Genomic DNA, 16,402 nt, shown 5'->3' on the forward strand with positions numbered 1-16,402 from the left:
CATGCTCCCGAAGGAAAAGAAGACATGTGGGTATTTGTGTATATGCAAGAGTCTGGGAGGGCAAACTAAGTACCACACACCAACAGTCTATTCTTAGTGGATGGCAGAATTTCTAAGTTTCTTTAAAAGTCTTTCTGCTTTGCTTTTTTTTTGTTTTGTTTTGTTTTTTTGTTTTTTTGTTTTTTTGAGACAGGGTTTCTCTGTGGCTTTGGAGGCTGTCCTGGAACTTGCTTGGTAGTCCAGGCTGGTCTCGAACTCACAGAGCCTCTCCCGAGTGCTGGGATTAAAGGTGTGCGCCACCAACGCCCGGCTTGCTTTGCTTTTTTTTAACCGAAAGAAAATAATGAATAAAGGACCTTTAATCTGGGAACAAAACCCAAAAAGTAAAGAAAAAGTTCGACAAAAAATTAATGGGTGGGTCTGAACAAAATGTGTTCATTAAAAATACCTAATCAGCCAGCTTTAGTGGCCTGTACATGACGTCATTCTAACACTTGGGAAGCTAAGGCAGGAAGGTCAGGAGATCAAGACCAGCCTGGGATTCATATCTAGTCCTAGGTCAACCCGATCCACACAGGACAACCTTGTTTTAACCAGAAGTACATAGTGTAATGAACCCATGCACAAATGTATGAATGTCCCTTTTTTGTTAGAGGCCAATATGTCAAGGCAGATATTGTGGAACAGGTCTGTAATCCCGGATTTAAGAGGCAGAGGCAGGGAGTTCACACAACTTTGAGGTCAGTCTAGTCTGTATAGAAAATTCCAGGCTGAGCCGGGTGTTGGTGGCGCACGCCTTTAATCCCAGCACTTGGGAGGCAGAGGCAGGCGGATCTCTGTGAGTTCGAGGCCAGCCTGGTCTACAGAGCTAGTTCCAGGACAGCCTCCAAAACAATACAGAGAAACCCTGTCTCGAAAAACAACAACAAAAAAAAAAAAAAAGAAAAAAAAAAAGAAAATTCCAGGCTGAGCAGGGGTACTGTGTGATAGCCTATCACAGAAAGGGAAAAACAAAGGCAGTGAAAACAAAAATGAGGTGCATCACACGCATACACACCCATACACCCCCACATTCACACATGCACAGGCATGCTGACGCACGCGCGCGCCCACACACACACACGTGCACACACGCACGTGCCCACACAGTATATTGGAGAACCCCCAAGTCCATGAAAAGAGGGTACCACCATTGGGAACCCAAGGAGAACCTTGGTGAAGAACAGGTCACCAATGGGCAAAAGTTTTAAAACACCCATTTTCTTTAGTCAGGGGAATGGATTCTTTAATCTGACCCCAAAATATAGGCAACAGGAGAAACTTTAGACATATGGAATGAAGTCAAAGGTTTAACATAGTGGAAAACAGGATCGAAAGAATGGGGGAGCTATGAATGAAAGGAAAGAATAAAATATATGTGAGCCATCCCTTCTGTAAGACATAAGTGTCTAAAATATGTGAAAAACGCTACTCAATAGCAAGAATATAGTCCGATTCAAAATGGGCAAAAATAGAATGGTCACTAACCCAAAACATGGCTGACATTAAGTGTTGAAAAAAATAATAAAGCAAGGCATTGGTGGTGCACGCCTTTAATCCCAGCACTGGAGAGGCAGAGGCAGGTGGATCTGGTCTACAGAGCTAGTTCCAGGGCAGCCAAGCCTACACAGAGGAAAAAAAAATGCTGAGAAAGACTTTCTCATGTTTCTAGGAATGTAAATTAGGACAGTTTCTCATGAAAAATAACAGGGATGTGCCTACAGAATTAAAAATAAAAATTTTTGAAAATTAGAAATTGAGCTTTTCTGTGATTGAGACATTCTACTTCCAGGTGCGCAGGTAAAAGCGTTGAATGGGTGGGTTGAACAGACATTTGTCTACTCTGATCATTGTGGTATTTTCACAAGCCAGAGGCACAGAAAAAGCCTAAGATGCCACTGAGTGGAGCATGGGCTAAGAAAATGCACTTGGTACACAATAAGGTACTGGTCGGTCATAAAAAAAAAAGGAAATTACATAGTTTACAAGAACATGGTGGACCCGGACAGCATTGTGCTGAATGCATTAAGACATGCCCAGCAAGACAGGTGCTCTGTGAGCCGTACGATACACGGATTCCGAACGGGTTGAGCTCCTAGAAGCAGCGAGGGAAATGGTGACCAGCAACTGGGCAGGAAGTGGTGGAAATAGAGGAATGTTAGCTGAAAGCAAATCCCGAGCTCGGTGATCAGTCTACTCCAGCTCCAGACATGGAATCCAAAGAAAACTGGGGTGATGGTGGCGCACACCTATAATCCCAGCGCCCGGGAGACAGAGGCAGGTTGATCTCTGTGAGTCGGAGGCCAGCCCGGTCTACAGAGCGAGCTCCAGGATAGACTCCAAAGCTACATTTGTGAGTCAAGAAGATCTGGACAGCAATAAGGGAAATTGCAGTGTCTAGAAGTCACCTGTATCCCAGGGCCATAGCACTGTAGAGAAGACAGATGGGGGAACAGGCTTCACATTTAGACATGGGAGGAAGTTTTATTGATTGAGATGGTGGAGGTGTGTACTTAATTAAAGAGTTTCATTAGCAGGGCAGTGGTAGCACACGCCTTTAGTCCCAGCATTTGGGAGGCAGAGGGAGGTGGATCTCCGTATGTTTGAGACCAGCTTGGTCTACAAGAGCTAGTTCCAGGACAGCCTCGAAAGCTACATAGAGAAACCCTGCCTCGAAATGCCCCTCCCAAAAAAAGATTTTTATTAAAAATATTTAATAGTATCCAGAAATGTTCAAGATACGAAGATGAGTCAAATGAAATCAGATATAAAGAAGATTGCATAAGGGCAGGAGAGATGAATCAGTGGGTAAAGAGGGTAGGTACCTCATCATTTGAGTTCTAATGATGAGTACAGCTTATGTCTAGCTGACAAAAAGCTAACCAGCAGAGTACACAAAAGAACGAAAAGTAGGTTCTCACAGAGGCATCTATATACTCATGTTCACAGTAGCATTGTTCACAAGAGCCAAGAGGAGGATGCCACTCGAGGCTCCATGGATTAATAAACAAAGTGTGGTGTGGGCTTACAATGGAGTATAGCCCAATGTGAAAAAGAGGAGGAATTCTTATATATTCTGTGACACAGATGAACCCAGGAGCATAATGGCAGCTGACATCAGGAATTATCCAGTCAAGAAAAGCCAAATAGTAAAGGGTAACTTATAGGAAAATTCTCAAGGAGTTCAATTCATAAAAACAGAAAGTCAAACAGTGGCTTTTAGGGTCCTGTTCTCCCCAGTGTCTGGCTGGTGACGAGGTCCCTCAGAGTCACCCATTTGCTCTTGCCAAACTCACAGTCATGGTTCGGAGAAGGCTTGACTCTGTTTCTTCTGGATTTTGCAAGACTCTTCCTAGTTCAATTCTGTCTCCACTGATGGCCTCTAAGTTGTTAATATGTATGCAGAGGATGCTAGACACACTGTGGTCTACACAAACCACGTGGTTTCTAGCCCAATAGAAACCAAGGTTTTTCTCTCCCTATGCTAACGGGGTGGAAGGAAGAGGGATTATTGTGTGGTGGGTGCAGTTTTAAAAAATGGTGAGTATGTATGTGTTCATACAAGATTGAGGAAGCCAGAGGATGAAGTCAGATACCTTCCTAAACAATTTTCCACATTTTTTTTTTTTTTGGTTTTTTGAGACAGGGTTTCTCTGTGGCTTTGGAGGCTGTCCTGGAACTCACTTGGTAGTCCAGGCTGGCCTCGAACTCACAGAGATCCGCCTGCCTCTGCCTCCCGAGTGCTGGGATTAAAGGCGTGCGCCACCAATGCCAGGCTCACATTTTGTTTTTCAAGACAGGTTTTCTCCGTGTAGTCCTAGCTGCCTCTGCCTCTGCCTCCTGAGTGCCAGGATTAAAGGTATGTGCCACCGTAGTTTGGAGACTGTCCTGGAAATCACTCTGGAAACCACGTTGACCTTGAACTCACAGAGATCAGTCTGCCTCTGCCTCCCGAGTGTTGGGATTAAAGGCGTGTGCCACCACAGCCAGCCTGCTCTCCACCCTAGTTTTTGAGACAGCTTTCTCGTTGAAGCTGGAGTTCATTAATTTGACTCTCCAGGGATCCTCTTCTCTGCCTGCTGCCCCACACTGGGACTTACAGATATGCTGCACCGTTTCTAGTTTTTATGCGGGTGCTGAGAGTCCAAACTCAGGTTCCCAGGCTTGAATGGCAGGCACTCTGCTGACAGAACCACTTCCCTAGCCGCCAGCTTCAGTTTGATAAAATGAAGAGTTTGTCCGGGAAATGGATTACAGTGAATTCCCAACAGCGTGAAAAGACTTAATTTACTGAACTCATATGACATTTAACATGCACAAAATAATACATTTCGCATCACATGAACTTGACTACGGCTAAATAAATACACGAAAGGAAAACAAGAAAAGGGAAACTCTGAGCAGTTCATCCAGAGTGATAGGGTAGCAACAGGGTTTAAAGCGCACCTTCCTGACATCCACCTGGGTCTTCGTGGCACTCCGAATCAGAGAGGAATGACCAGGGCTGCTCCCTGTAAGTGTCACTTCTGAGAGCCAGCTCTCTGACTGGCCTGGCCTCATGTACTAGGGAGCACAGTGGGGCTGAGCAGCAAGTCATAGTGCTGACACTCTCTAGTTGTTAAGCATTAGTCAAGACCAGTGATTTCTCCAGCTGGCCTGTTTGCTAGGAAGACTGTGAGCTCAAAGAGTCTGAGCCCAAGAGCCCTTCAGGACCCAAGGAGGAAGTGGAGGCTTAGGCCGTAAAGAGCTATAGCTTTCCAGACAGCACTGGGCAAGACCCACAAAGAGGAGTTAAGTGCTCAAGCTAGGCATTCTAGGTGAAACGAATCACGTGTTTTCTGTAGAGCAGCATCTCCAGCACCTCCTCCACAGGTACCAACTATTTAGACACCATCAGTGGAAGGCGAATTGCATTTGGAGGACTATTGCAGAATCCAGAAGGAAGAGAGGCAAGTTTTTTGTTTTTTGGTTTTTTGGCTTTTTTTTTGTTTGTTTGTTTGTTTGTTTTTGGTTTTTGGTTTTTTCGAGACAGGGTTTCTCTCTATTGTTTTGGAGGCTGTCCTGGAACTCACTCTGTAGACCAGGGTAGTCTTGAACTCACAGAGATCCGCCTGCCTCTGCCTCCCAAGTGCTGGGATTAAAGGCATGCACCACCAACGCCCAGCTGAGAGGCAAGTATTATCTATCTATCTATCTATCTATCTATCTATCTATCTATCTATCTATCTATCTATCTATCTATCTTCTATTTTCCAGAGCCATGGCTGTGAGTATGAGAATGGCTGTTCTTGGCAGACTGTTCTGGTTTCTCAAACGCCTCTCTGGTTAAGGTCAACCCAGCTTCATTTTTTTCCAAGCTTCAGCACAGGCTCCTCCCCTTTCTTCAGCCTCAGTCATGTGTAGGCCTTCTCACGTGTTTCCACATCCGGATCCAAGCCCTGGCTTCCTGCTCTCTCACAAGAGTCCGACATCACTGGCTCATGGAGTCACCCATGTTTACAGAGCTGCCACTGGAGATGGGTGGTCAGCTCGAAATGCACTGTTCTGAGCCTAATCAAAGTTGTCTGCAACGGTTGGCCTGTCTTATTCACGGGCCTTGTCATACGTGCCTCCAGGCCTTTAGCCTGCTGTTCTCTCTTCCTGGACCGGTGTCTTGTCTCTAGTCTGGCTCTTTCTCATGAGGAAGATTAACTAGAGTCAAGTCCCTTCTGGCTCCACACGCTCACCCTCCCCACCCCCCCACCCCCACTTCTTGAGTTGGATTTGCTGTCTCATAATATAGAAGGAGCTTAACTCTTGTCTGATGGGGGAGTGGAGGTTTTACATAGAGAAACAGAAAGGAGGGACTGGTCCTGAACATGGATGTCTTTACTCCTAGGTCCCGTAATTGCAGCCATGGAACTTACAGTACGGAATGGAGGCTGGCAACCTGGAGACGGCGCTGCAACTCATCAAGGGCAGAGGCGCGAAGGGGAAACGCTCCAATGCCCTCTCAAATGAAAAGGGTGACGCACACCACCAGAGCTCCTGTCTGCTCTTCTTCATCTCCACATTTCTGAGCCCCCAGAGGGTGGTTCAAGAATTATTTATTTATTTATTTATTTTCATGTCGCGAAGAGACACTTCAAATGCAGCCATTCTTTTGGCTCTGTGCTAGTCTCCTTAATCCCCTAAAAAAAAAGTAAGTGATAGTTGTCTAGTTGCATGAGGTCCTGAATTTCAATCATAATAAACATTAAGGAAGGGAAGGAGGGAGGGAGGAAGGAAGGATGGAAGGAAGGAAAGATGGTGACCTGAGTTTAATCCCAGGGACCCACAGGCTAGAACGAGAGATCCAACCCCTATAAGCTGTCCTCTACAGCCTGTGCACATAAATAAATATAATCAAAACTTTTCTTCTTCTTTTATTTTTATTATTTATTTATTTTGTTTTTTTTCCAGACAGGGTTCCTCTGTGGCTTTGGAGGCTGTCCTAGAACTTGCTCTTGTAGACCAGGCTGGCCTCGAACTCACAGAGATCTGCTTGCCTCTGCCTCCTGAGTGCTGGGACTAAAGGCATGTGCCACCAATGCCCAGCTGTTTTCTGTTTTCAAGACAGGTTTTCTCTATGTAGTTCTGACTGTCCTGAAACTCACTCTGTAGACTACCAGGATGTCCTTAAACTCAGAGATCTACCTGCCTCTGCTTCCCAAGTACTGGGAGTAAAGATGTACACCACCACACCCAACTTTAAAATCTTCATTTTGTAATATAAATGTAATTCGATGGTGGCATGTGCCTTTAATCTCAGCATTTGGGAGGCAGAGGCTGGTGGGTCTCTATGAGTTGGAGGCCAGCCTGGTCTACACAGAGAAACCCTGCCTCGAAGTAAACAAACAAACAAACAAATAAAAATGTGAGGCAATTTTTCCTTGGAAAAGAAGGGAAAAGGTTGACCAGATGGTTCAGAGCATGAAAAGCTCTCCTTGCTAACCCTGACTTCTTAGCAGACACCAGGGACCCATATGAAGGGAGGAGAGAACCCTGCCCCCCCCAAGTTATTCCCTGATCTCCATGCCAACATGCCTGCACACATACACACACAAACGAAAATAAGTACATGTTTAAACATGAAAGAGAAATAATATAAACACCACATTTAAAAATAGTTCGAGATACTGACATCTGAGATAAAGTTATTTTTACATTATCAGCCTCTGCCAGGCGACAGTTCATATGTCTACATCGTCTCTCTGTGCCTGAACTCATTTCTAGAATTTATTAATTCTCCTGAAAACTACCCCTAGCTGAGAGCTTACTTTTCCCATGGTTTTCCATATTTTTGCATAATTTAAATATACATATATATAGCATCACTATTATAAGAAGAAAAGTCCTTTTTACACTTTATTTATTTATTTATTCATCTATTTGTTTGCTTATTTTTGAGACAGGATCTCACGTAGACAAGGCTGCCCTCCAAGTCCGTGTAGCAAAAAACTGCCTTGCAATTCTGATCCTCCTGTCTTCACAGGGACTTCAGGCAAGGGCCACTACACATGGTTTTACGTAATTCATGGGACCAAACCCAGGACTTGGGCATGCCTAGGCTCCATCTCTGTCCTGAAGGTGACTTTAAAACAAAATTAGAAGCAGATACATTATAATGTTTGTTCTGGGTAGCAGTGCTATTAAAACTACTTTCTTCTGTGAGATTTCACTGGAAATTATTTTTTGAACTTTCCATAGAAGGAGCATTATAAAAGGAAATAAAAAAATTAGGAGTCTATGATTAGCACAGCAGAATTCAGTCCAGAGAAGGGCAAATAGGGTCAAGGTCAAAGGTGGACGAGCCTGAATGAAGGTCTTCTGTCGTTTCGGGCTAACGCGACTAAACCGAACAACCAGGCATCATCTCCAAGGATTTGGTATTGAGATCTTCCTTGAAAACTGGGCCTCTGAGTCTCTGGCTACAGCTTCCCAAGGTCGCAGCAGGTGGCCTGGGACGTGCTGCAAGCATTGGAAGAGCCTATAGCACGCACTGAACTTGAGGAACACCTCTGCTCTCCGGCGTAAGAGGTAGTGGGTAACCTTCACCCAGGGCTCTGCTCAGCCACGCACAGAGTGGACACGAAGCCGACACAGCGCGGTTATTTGTGCGTATCGCACCGGGCACACACGATAAAAGACACATTTTTCTTGAATGGAGAAATCTTCGTGTGGCTAAGAAGCAACGAAAAGAGACCGAAGGAAGCGTAGAGGGAGGAATGCAGGACACAGGACTCCCCAAGAAGTTGGAATACTGTGAGGTGTAGGGTGGCGAAGAGTGTGGGCCCTTATTCCATCCCACGGTTACTGTGTCCTCACGCGTACCGGACTCGGGTTTCCTTCTAGGGTCGAATCTATCTCATCTTCCCTCCCCCTTCCCGGTTGTCGCAGGGTACCACGCTGGACTGAATGGTGGTAGGTAGCATCTTGCACCTGTTCAGTACCCGGATTTAATAGAGGGAAAGCAAGGGGCACCGGTGCCACCCACACCAGCTTCCTTCCTCCGGGGAGGCTTTTGGACATTCGAGAGGCTGGCTTAATAATAAATGCCCTGTGTGGACCGAGAGCGAAGGATGCTGCACCGACAGGTGGTCCCTCTCTCGGCTCAGGTTCGCTTAGCGCGCGGCGTGCGAGCGTTCGTCCGGCTCGCCAGAACCGCAGTTGGTTGGTGGCACACGGGGGATGTTCTCAGACTACGGGGTAGAAGGGATCCAGGGGTCTTCTAACGGGAACGGCTGACGTCATCTCCAAGCATCTTGGTCCTTTTAATTCACTTGGAGTCTCGTCCGTCTGGAAAGTAGGAAGACTGCTAGCCTTCAAGGTGAAGGGGGGGGATGGGGCGTCTGCTTCAGAAAGAGGGGCACTGGTTAGGAAGCCAGCTGACATCGCCTGGGCGTACAGGGGCTGCCGTGAGACCTGGGTACGAGTGTGGCCAGAACCCCCAGCCCAGGGCGAGCGGAGTGTGTTCTCCAACGGAGCACCAGGCAGCCTCGCTGGCACGCCGCCTCCGTGCGGTCCTCCGGCTCAGGGGCTTGGTGCCTGCTTTGCCTGGGATAGCCAAGCAGAGGGGCGAGCAGGACCACCCCTCGCAGGCCGGGGACCTCCAGGCACCGGGAGACCCGGGACACACGCGGCCCGCCCGGTGGCGGCGCGCGCCTCTCCCCTTCCCCCGCGGTCGGGAGCGAGCCGCCGTGACGTCACGGGCCACCCGCCAGCCCCGCGCTCCACCGGGCAGAGCGCGTGCAGCCGCCGAGCACATGGACCCGCTGGCCGAGCGGGCCCCACCAGGCCGGGATGAAGGGGAGCTGCGAACCAGGATGCGAGCCAGCAAAACCCAAAGCCCACCCCTCCGGCCCCGAGTGGATATCCACGCGGAAAGGATGTTGGCAGCCCGGGTGACCTGGGAGTCATGGCTGAATCTACCCTCCCGTAAGTTCCAAGTTTATCCCCAGGAAACTCTGGAGCCCAGGGCTGTACAGTCTGGAGAGAGGAAAAGGGGGCTCCGGGGTTCACTTTTCCTCATCAGTAGACTTGAGGCTGCCAGAGAGTTTGGGCTGGGGTGAGGGGTGTGGGTGGGGGAGGTTACACAGAATGGCTCTTGCACAGAGATAGTTCTGGATTTATGCACTTGATCAAAAGCCCATTTCCTCATGTCTGAAAAAGAGACGTTCCCCCCCCCCCTGCAATCAGCGCAGATTTGGGGCCGCTGGTGTGGTTTGAAGGCCTCATTGGCGAAACTGGAAGTCTGTGGCGAGGGATGCTCCATCCTCGGCCAGCCCTCCTCTGAGACACCCCCTCGGGGCAGGAAGAAGGTGATCTCCTGGAACTCCCAAACTGGGTCCTGAAACTTTCTCCGCTTTTCCATTACGTGCCTGTGTTTGCTGAAGACCCCCCACACCCACACCATGCTAATTCTTTTTGGATGGGCTGTTGCTTTGACTAGATTGGCCCTTCCTTGGCTAATGTTTTCTGCTTGTACCCACGGTGTGGGAGAGCGGAGCAGACTTCCAGGAAGCGCAACCTCATGGTCCATGTGTACACACATCGTGGCTTTTCCTACCTGTTTTCGAGTCTGTTAGTGTGTTCTTTTGAGCTCTTCAGGATATTCTAGAAGATTACGAGGGTGTAGGGACAAGAGGGTGAGGTTTCTATGTTTTCTTTCCCCTCTTATATTTTTGAGGGGCTGTTGCCACTTGGCAAAGAGAAAGCCATGGCGGAGTGTGTTGTGTTTGTGTGTGTGTGTTGGGGGGGGTGGCTGGCTAAGGATGTAGTCTTCAGTCTCTTAAACTAGCTGCGGTAGGATGTTGCAGGCCTGTTTTGCATATGGGCAGTGACAAGTTGGGGCTTGTTCTCTTGCCACGGTCCTGTGGCCGTAGCTAGTCCCTCTAAAACTCTGGCTTGGTGGGAAAGGGTTTGTGTTCAATCCTTGGAAGTCCAAGTGGGATTCCCTCAAAGATTTGAATCAGTCATGAAAGCTGTCATGAAAGCAGAAGGACAAATGGGATCCATGACTGGGAAAAGCCTCGTGGCCTGCTCTGCCATACTGGGTACACATCTCGGAGGTGAGGAAGTAAGTGCCTTACGGCTTTGGGGCTCAACTGGGTTCCTGACAGATTTGGTGAGGTGTCCAGACTGGGTTAGGGCATTGTGGGCTATCCTGCTGGGGACCACCCTCCTCCCCCAGCTGTCTGGGAATGACTGGTCATGGGACTGCCTTGTTGTTCTGCCCGGTTAAGGGTGGCTGCATCTTCCTGCTATACCTGCCTTGAGTGCAGAATTTTGCACAGGCCAGCTTCTCTGGAAAAGTAGAAGGAATCAGTTTCTCCCTTCCTTTTTATATTCTTCTCCTTTTAACAACCATCGCCGACTCATCCGGCTCTGCCTCTGTGGCAGCAGCTTTCAGAGCTGAAAGGGTCCTGTCTCTGATGTCTCTGATGATGTCTCTGGTGGTTTCTGGGGCTGGCTTTCCGAAAGACTGCAGTTCTGAGCATCTCCATGGTTTCTGGGGCTTGTGTGTGCCATGCCTGTGCCCTTTTGTCTGCCCAAGCTCGGTGCTATCCTTAGGTACCTCAGCTGTCGACTCCTTTGGGACACAGTTACCTTCCCTTCCATTTTGTTTGAGTGACCCTGAATTTGCTCACATCAAGGACAGGTCAGCCTTTTCCCGGACACTGAGGGCCTTGGATATTTGCTGGACTCTATGCCTTAATGTATATATTTGAGAATTCTGTATGGTATTTACATCATTTTCACCCCTCCTCACTGCAATTTGTGATGTGATGTGCCACCCCCAGCTCCCTCTTAAATTCATAACTTCCTTTTAAATTCTATATATGTGTGTGTGTATATATATATATATATATATATATATATATATATATATATATATAGAGAGAGAGAGAGAGAGAGAGAGAGAAAGACACACACACACATATGTATATATAAGTATAGCCTGTGGAGTCCATTTACTGCTGCTTGTGGGTACACGTGTTTAGAGCTGACTTCCGGGGATTGGATGACCTAATCGAGACTCATCCATGGAGAGTCTCGATCCTTCCTCCCTCAGTAGCCATTGGTTTCTCCATCTAGGGGTGAGGCTTTGTGAAGTCTGCCCCGTTCACTGGCAGGGTGGTGAACTGAAAGGCAGCTGTGGCTATACTTGCATATGTTGTAGATGTCACGTGCCCTTTCCGGGCACTGACTTGCTGTGTCTCCCCCTCTCTAGTTAGTGTGGGGCGCAGCTATAACACTGTCCGCCCCGCTGAGCCCCCACCCCCGCCCCTACCCCATTTTTCTTTGTACTGTCAGTTTGTGGTGACACCGGGACTTGTCTCCCACGTGTATCTCATGTCCCTGTTGGCATGTTGTCTCAAAACGGGGAGCAGAGCAGCAACATGGAATAAGTGTAGCCAGGCAGCGGAGTCGGCTCCATGAGTAACAGTGATTTCCTGGCAAGTCTGAAGGCCTATGGAAACCCATGGCGGACGGGACAACCGACTCCCCAGTGTTGTCTTATGACCTCTCCAGGCCTGCTCTGGCACATTCTCTGCACACACGAATAAACAAACAAACAAACAAACAAACAAACAAATAAATAAAGACTAGCCTAGACTAGCCCAGGCCTGTAATCCTAGCATTCGAGAAGCTGAAGCAGGAGGATTACTGTGAGTGCAAAGCCAGCTTTGGCTGTAGGCCTGCTTGAGCTCCAGTGTGCAGCTTGCCTGGAAAACTAAACATCTGAAAGTTACAACAAAACAGAAGGAGAACAGTGTCAGTAGAGCCCTGCTGACAGTCAGGGCTATATCTTTCTACAAGGTGTCAGAAGTTCAATCTCGTGGAAGGCTGCGCAGCGAACCCTTTGTTCTGCCATTAGAGTAGTAGCTATGTGTCACTTTGGAAATCAGGTCAGATGGGGGCTTTGGGGCTGTAGGTCTGTAGATCATGGGAGGTCTGGTAGGGGCCTGGATGGTTGGATTCTGCTTTTCTGGCGCTTGTTCTCTAAGGAACAATGCGTAGTCATAGTAACTAATAGGAACGAGGATTGTTGTGTGGCAGAGACTTTCAGTTTCTTTAGTATGCTAGGCTCATTCTTTTCATTTGTGCTGTCCACAACTTTGCAGAGGTCTTGAGAGAGAGTATCCAGTCATCACTGAGCTCTTTTTATGTTTATTTTCATTTTACATACTAACTCCAGTTATCCCCTTCTCCCGCCCTCCCCACCACCTCCTCCACTACCCATCCCCACCCCCATCCACTCATGGAGTTCTTTTTAAGGATAGGGTTGTGTGTGTTTGGTTTTGCCTAAACTGGCCTTGAACCAGCATTCTCTCTGCCCCAGCCTCCTATATATTGGACTCATAAGTGTATGTCACCACATTCAGGCTGGCTTTAAATGCTTTAGATACATTATTGTATATTATTTAGATATATTATTATATATTGTAGATATATATTATTTCATTCTAACCTCTCAGCAATAGGATTATTACTATTACCAGGTTTTAGACTAGGAACCAACCCTGCTGGGAGCTAAAGGCATCACCCCAGGCCAGGTAGCTGGGCGGTTGCTAAGCCGATGGAATGTAGGTCAGGGCCATTTGGCCACTTCCAGAAGTCAGAAGATAGTGAAGAAGAAACTGAAAGACTTGCCCTTGACCTTGAGCAGGAAGCCTGAGTCTGCCCTGCCTGCACACCCGACTCGGGTCCCAGGAGGAGCAGTAGCTTCGGGGGACATACCTTTGTTCAGCTGCCTGTCTTGGCTGCCACACACAGCAGGCTGAGATAAGACGGAGGGTTCGGTGCTGGAAGCATTCTGGGCTGTGGACTTGGAAGGGGTCCACTGGGTGTCCGGTAGGTGGGGAGAGCCTACGATGGTTAACAAATGACTCTCCCCAGGCATCCTGCTTGGCTTTGCAACCCAAAGCCTTCCAGCGCTGTGTCCTGAATTGAATTGCTGTTGACTTTATAGCAGATGGAGACTGGAGCTCCCTGGAGACCACTAATGCTTCCTCCCAATCCTAGGTGCCCTGTGAGCACCAGCCTATCTATCTGTCAGGGGACTCAGGGCGGGGCCTCCATCAGTACCAAAATGACGTTGGCCTTCCCTGCACCCTATCGTTAAGAGAAAAAACACTGGCTTGTTGATGTGGTCTTGGAGACTCAGTTCCTTTCTTCTAGCCTGCCCTCCCTCCCTTCCCCCGCTGTTCTGGGGATTCAGCCTAGGGAATAATCAGGCAATGCTAGCCAAATGCTCTACCCTACCGGAGTTACACTCTTAGCCCATGGCCATATTAAATCTTTTCCTTTTCTGTTTGTCTTGCTTTGTTTTGTTATCATCATCTCTATGGAGCTTTGGCTGTCCTCAGTCTCTGTGTAGACCCATCTGGCTTCAAACTAACAAAAATCTACTTACCTCTTTCTCCCCAAGTGCTCTATTAAATGCATGGACCACCATACCCAGCTACTGTTTTGCTTTGAGACAGGGTCTCCTGTTGGTTTTAAATTCCCAATCCTCCTTCCCCTTTCTCCAGAGTGCTGGGATAACCAACGTTTGTCACCATGTCCAACTGGTTCTTTTTTTTTTTTTTTTTTAATCTTAGAATTCTATTACTTTGGTTTGTTGTTTGTAGGCTGTTCCTTTTTTTTTTTTTTTTTACTTATTTTTATGTGTATGAGTGTTTTGTCCTCATGTATGTATGTGCAACACTTGTACCGGGTGCCTGGGGAGTTACAGACAGTTGTCAGTTTTGTGTGGTTTCCGGGAACCGAACCCAGGTCCTCTGGAAGAGCAGAGGGTGCTCTTAACCAATCTGTCTCTCCCAACGTCAGTTTGTTTATTTGAAGCCAGGCAAGTGAGCGGTAGCTCGAGCAATCGATCGCCTCCTGCTTTGATCGGTGGGGGGAAGCTGTTTCATCGACCTGCCTCTCTTCTGTCATTGACCTTAAACTTCCGGTGCGCAGGCTCTCTGGTGCCTACACAGCCCTGGGCCTTTTGGGAATCGGGTCGCACTTAGCTGGCCTGCCTTCCAGGAGAGTGCCTTTGCAGACGAGGAAAGGACTTTCCAAAGAGGAGGAAGCCAGGTAGCTGCAAGAGGCAGCCTGGGCTATCATAGAAAGGAGCCGAGTATAGATCCCCGGAACCTTACAGCAAGCATGTCCTCAGTTTCCCTGTTTGTAAATGGAGGAGATGAAGCACTCAGCTGTTAGAAGTGGACATGATAATCAGACCTTTAAAGGGCAGGCGACCCGGGGTCAGCACACACCCTCCCCTCCCAACCCCCGAGTCAAAGCTAGCAAATGACATTTTTCTCACAGGGATGGAACTTGGTGACTTTCCTGGGTCTCTGGGTGCATCTGAACGTGCAACCCACCAGACCATTCTGGGTCTGAATACCGATGGGGAGAGACCGGTGACTTCCATCAGTCGGCATCGGCTTTCTAGTTCTGGCCGCACGGGCACTAGTGCAGAGATTGGAGGGTCCAACCAGAGAGGCCGGACTGCCATGCCACCTACACGACAGGGTGGTTATGCCCGCTGAGGGATGGTGCCCAGTGCTTGGGGCAGAAATAAGCCCTTGAGTAGAAGCCGCCACCGTTGTTTATTATTCTTCAGGGCTGTTTGCCTGGTGATTCAGCCCTGCTGTTTGCTGCTCTCTCAAGCACGGATCGAGTGACTCATTCATTTACCGAGCACTTGCTGAGTGCCAGGCACTGGTCTAGCGGCTGGGGAACTAGCAAAAGCAAATAGACAAAAGAATCTACTACCATCCTATGGCTTCCATTTTCATAAAGGTCACACAAGAGAACGAGGGGGAGGGGGGAGAGGGAAGGGGAGGCATGATGTCAGTGCCACGTGGGCCTAGTACCCTCTACTAATAGCTGCTGGGTGCTCGGCCTGTGTCCTGTCAGGCTTGACACACAGTGGGGTAGCATGTAAGTATGACTTGCTGTGTTTATCACCATTAACCTGCTTCTTTGGTGGCTGTCTCGTAAAATGTCGGTCTTCCTTTCTCCCGGTTCCTCTGAGTTTCACTTTCCTTCCTAGTGCTTGCCTGTTTTTCGGGCGGGCTGCATACGTGTCTGTCTTTCCCCAGTAAATGGTTAAACCCTTAGAGGCTGAAGTCTCACAGTCGCTCTTCAGTCCTTCCTTCTCGCGCACTTGGGCATGTTTCTGTGCTAGCCGAACTTATGCTAAAGCAGGATGAGGCAGGAGAGGAATTACACACACGATAATGACGTTTATGGTATCTGTGAGCCCAGCAGAGGAACGTTAACATCTGGAGGCCTGGAGTGGGCTGCAGAAGGATGCTGTCTTCCTAGAACAGTTCCTTTGAGACGCGGATACCGGTCTGTCATGCAGGCGGAGGAGCTAGTGTGCTGGGGTGGGGTTATGTGTTTTAGGTCCCAGGGAGAGGTCAGACAGTCGCTTGAGCAGCTCCCAAGTCTCACTCTCCACCCTGGAGAAGAGCAAGAAGGGCCTGAGGAGACCCAGGTGGCAATAACAGAAACAGAAATCAGAGCCACGTGCTGCAACGCTTTTTAGAAACTTTGCAAAATCTCTCATTGTTTATGTATGTTGGGGTGGCTGAATTTAAGTGTGTTTAAGCACATGTGTGTGCAAGCCAGAGGACACTGTTCACGTGCAATCCCCTGTTTTTGCTTGTTGGTTGGTTTTAAAGCAGGATCTCTCACTTGCTTGGAGTTCATCGAATAGGCTAGACTGGGAACACATCCTTTTTATACGGGTTCCTGGTTGTTATGATTGTAAGGCAAGAACCTTATTGGCTGAACTCTCTCTCTAGTTGTCTTAGGATTTTATAGCTGTGAACAGACTGCA

The 16,402-nt window shown here is 48.2% G+C and overlaps 1 protein-coding gene across 17 annotated transcripts in view; it reads left to right on the forward strand.

Annotated features, from left to right (window-relative positions):
* The first annotated feature begins 8,773 nt into the window (after nt 1–8,773).
* The window catches only part of LOC106021825, a 207,112-nt gene continuing 199,483 nt past the window's right edge, over nt 8,774–16,402 (forward strand). For 5 of the 17 annotated variants that reach the window (XR_005870514.1, XR_005870517.1, XR_005870515.1 and 2 more), the window contains exon 1: nt 8,774–9,495. Coding sequence is in view for 1 of the 17 variants with exons in the window: in XM_040730355.1 (XP_040586289.1) it covers nt 8,901–9,495 (595 nt within the window). In the remaining 16 variants the exon portion in view is untranslated. The other 12 variants (XR_005870536.1, XR_005870535.1, XR_005870520.1 and 9 more) reach the window with 11 other exon arrangements.

The sequence above is a fragment of the Mesocricetus auratus genome, unplaced genomic scaffold, assembly GCF_017639785.1.
Source record: "Mesocricetus auratus isolate SY011 unplaced genomic scaffold, BCM_Maur_2.0 Super-Scaffold_100023, whole genome shotgun sequence".
NCBI classification, from domain to species: domain Eukaryota; kingdom Metazoa; phylum Chordata; class Mammalia; order Rodentia; family Cricetidae; genus Mesocricetus; species Mesocricetus auratus.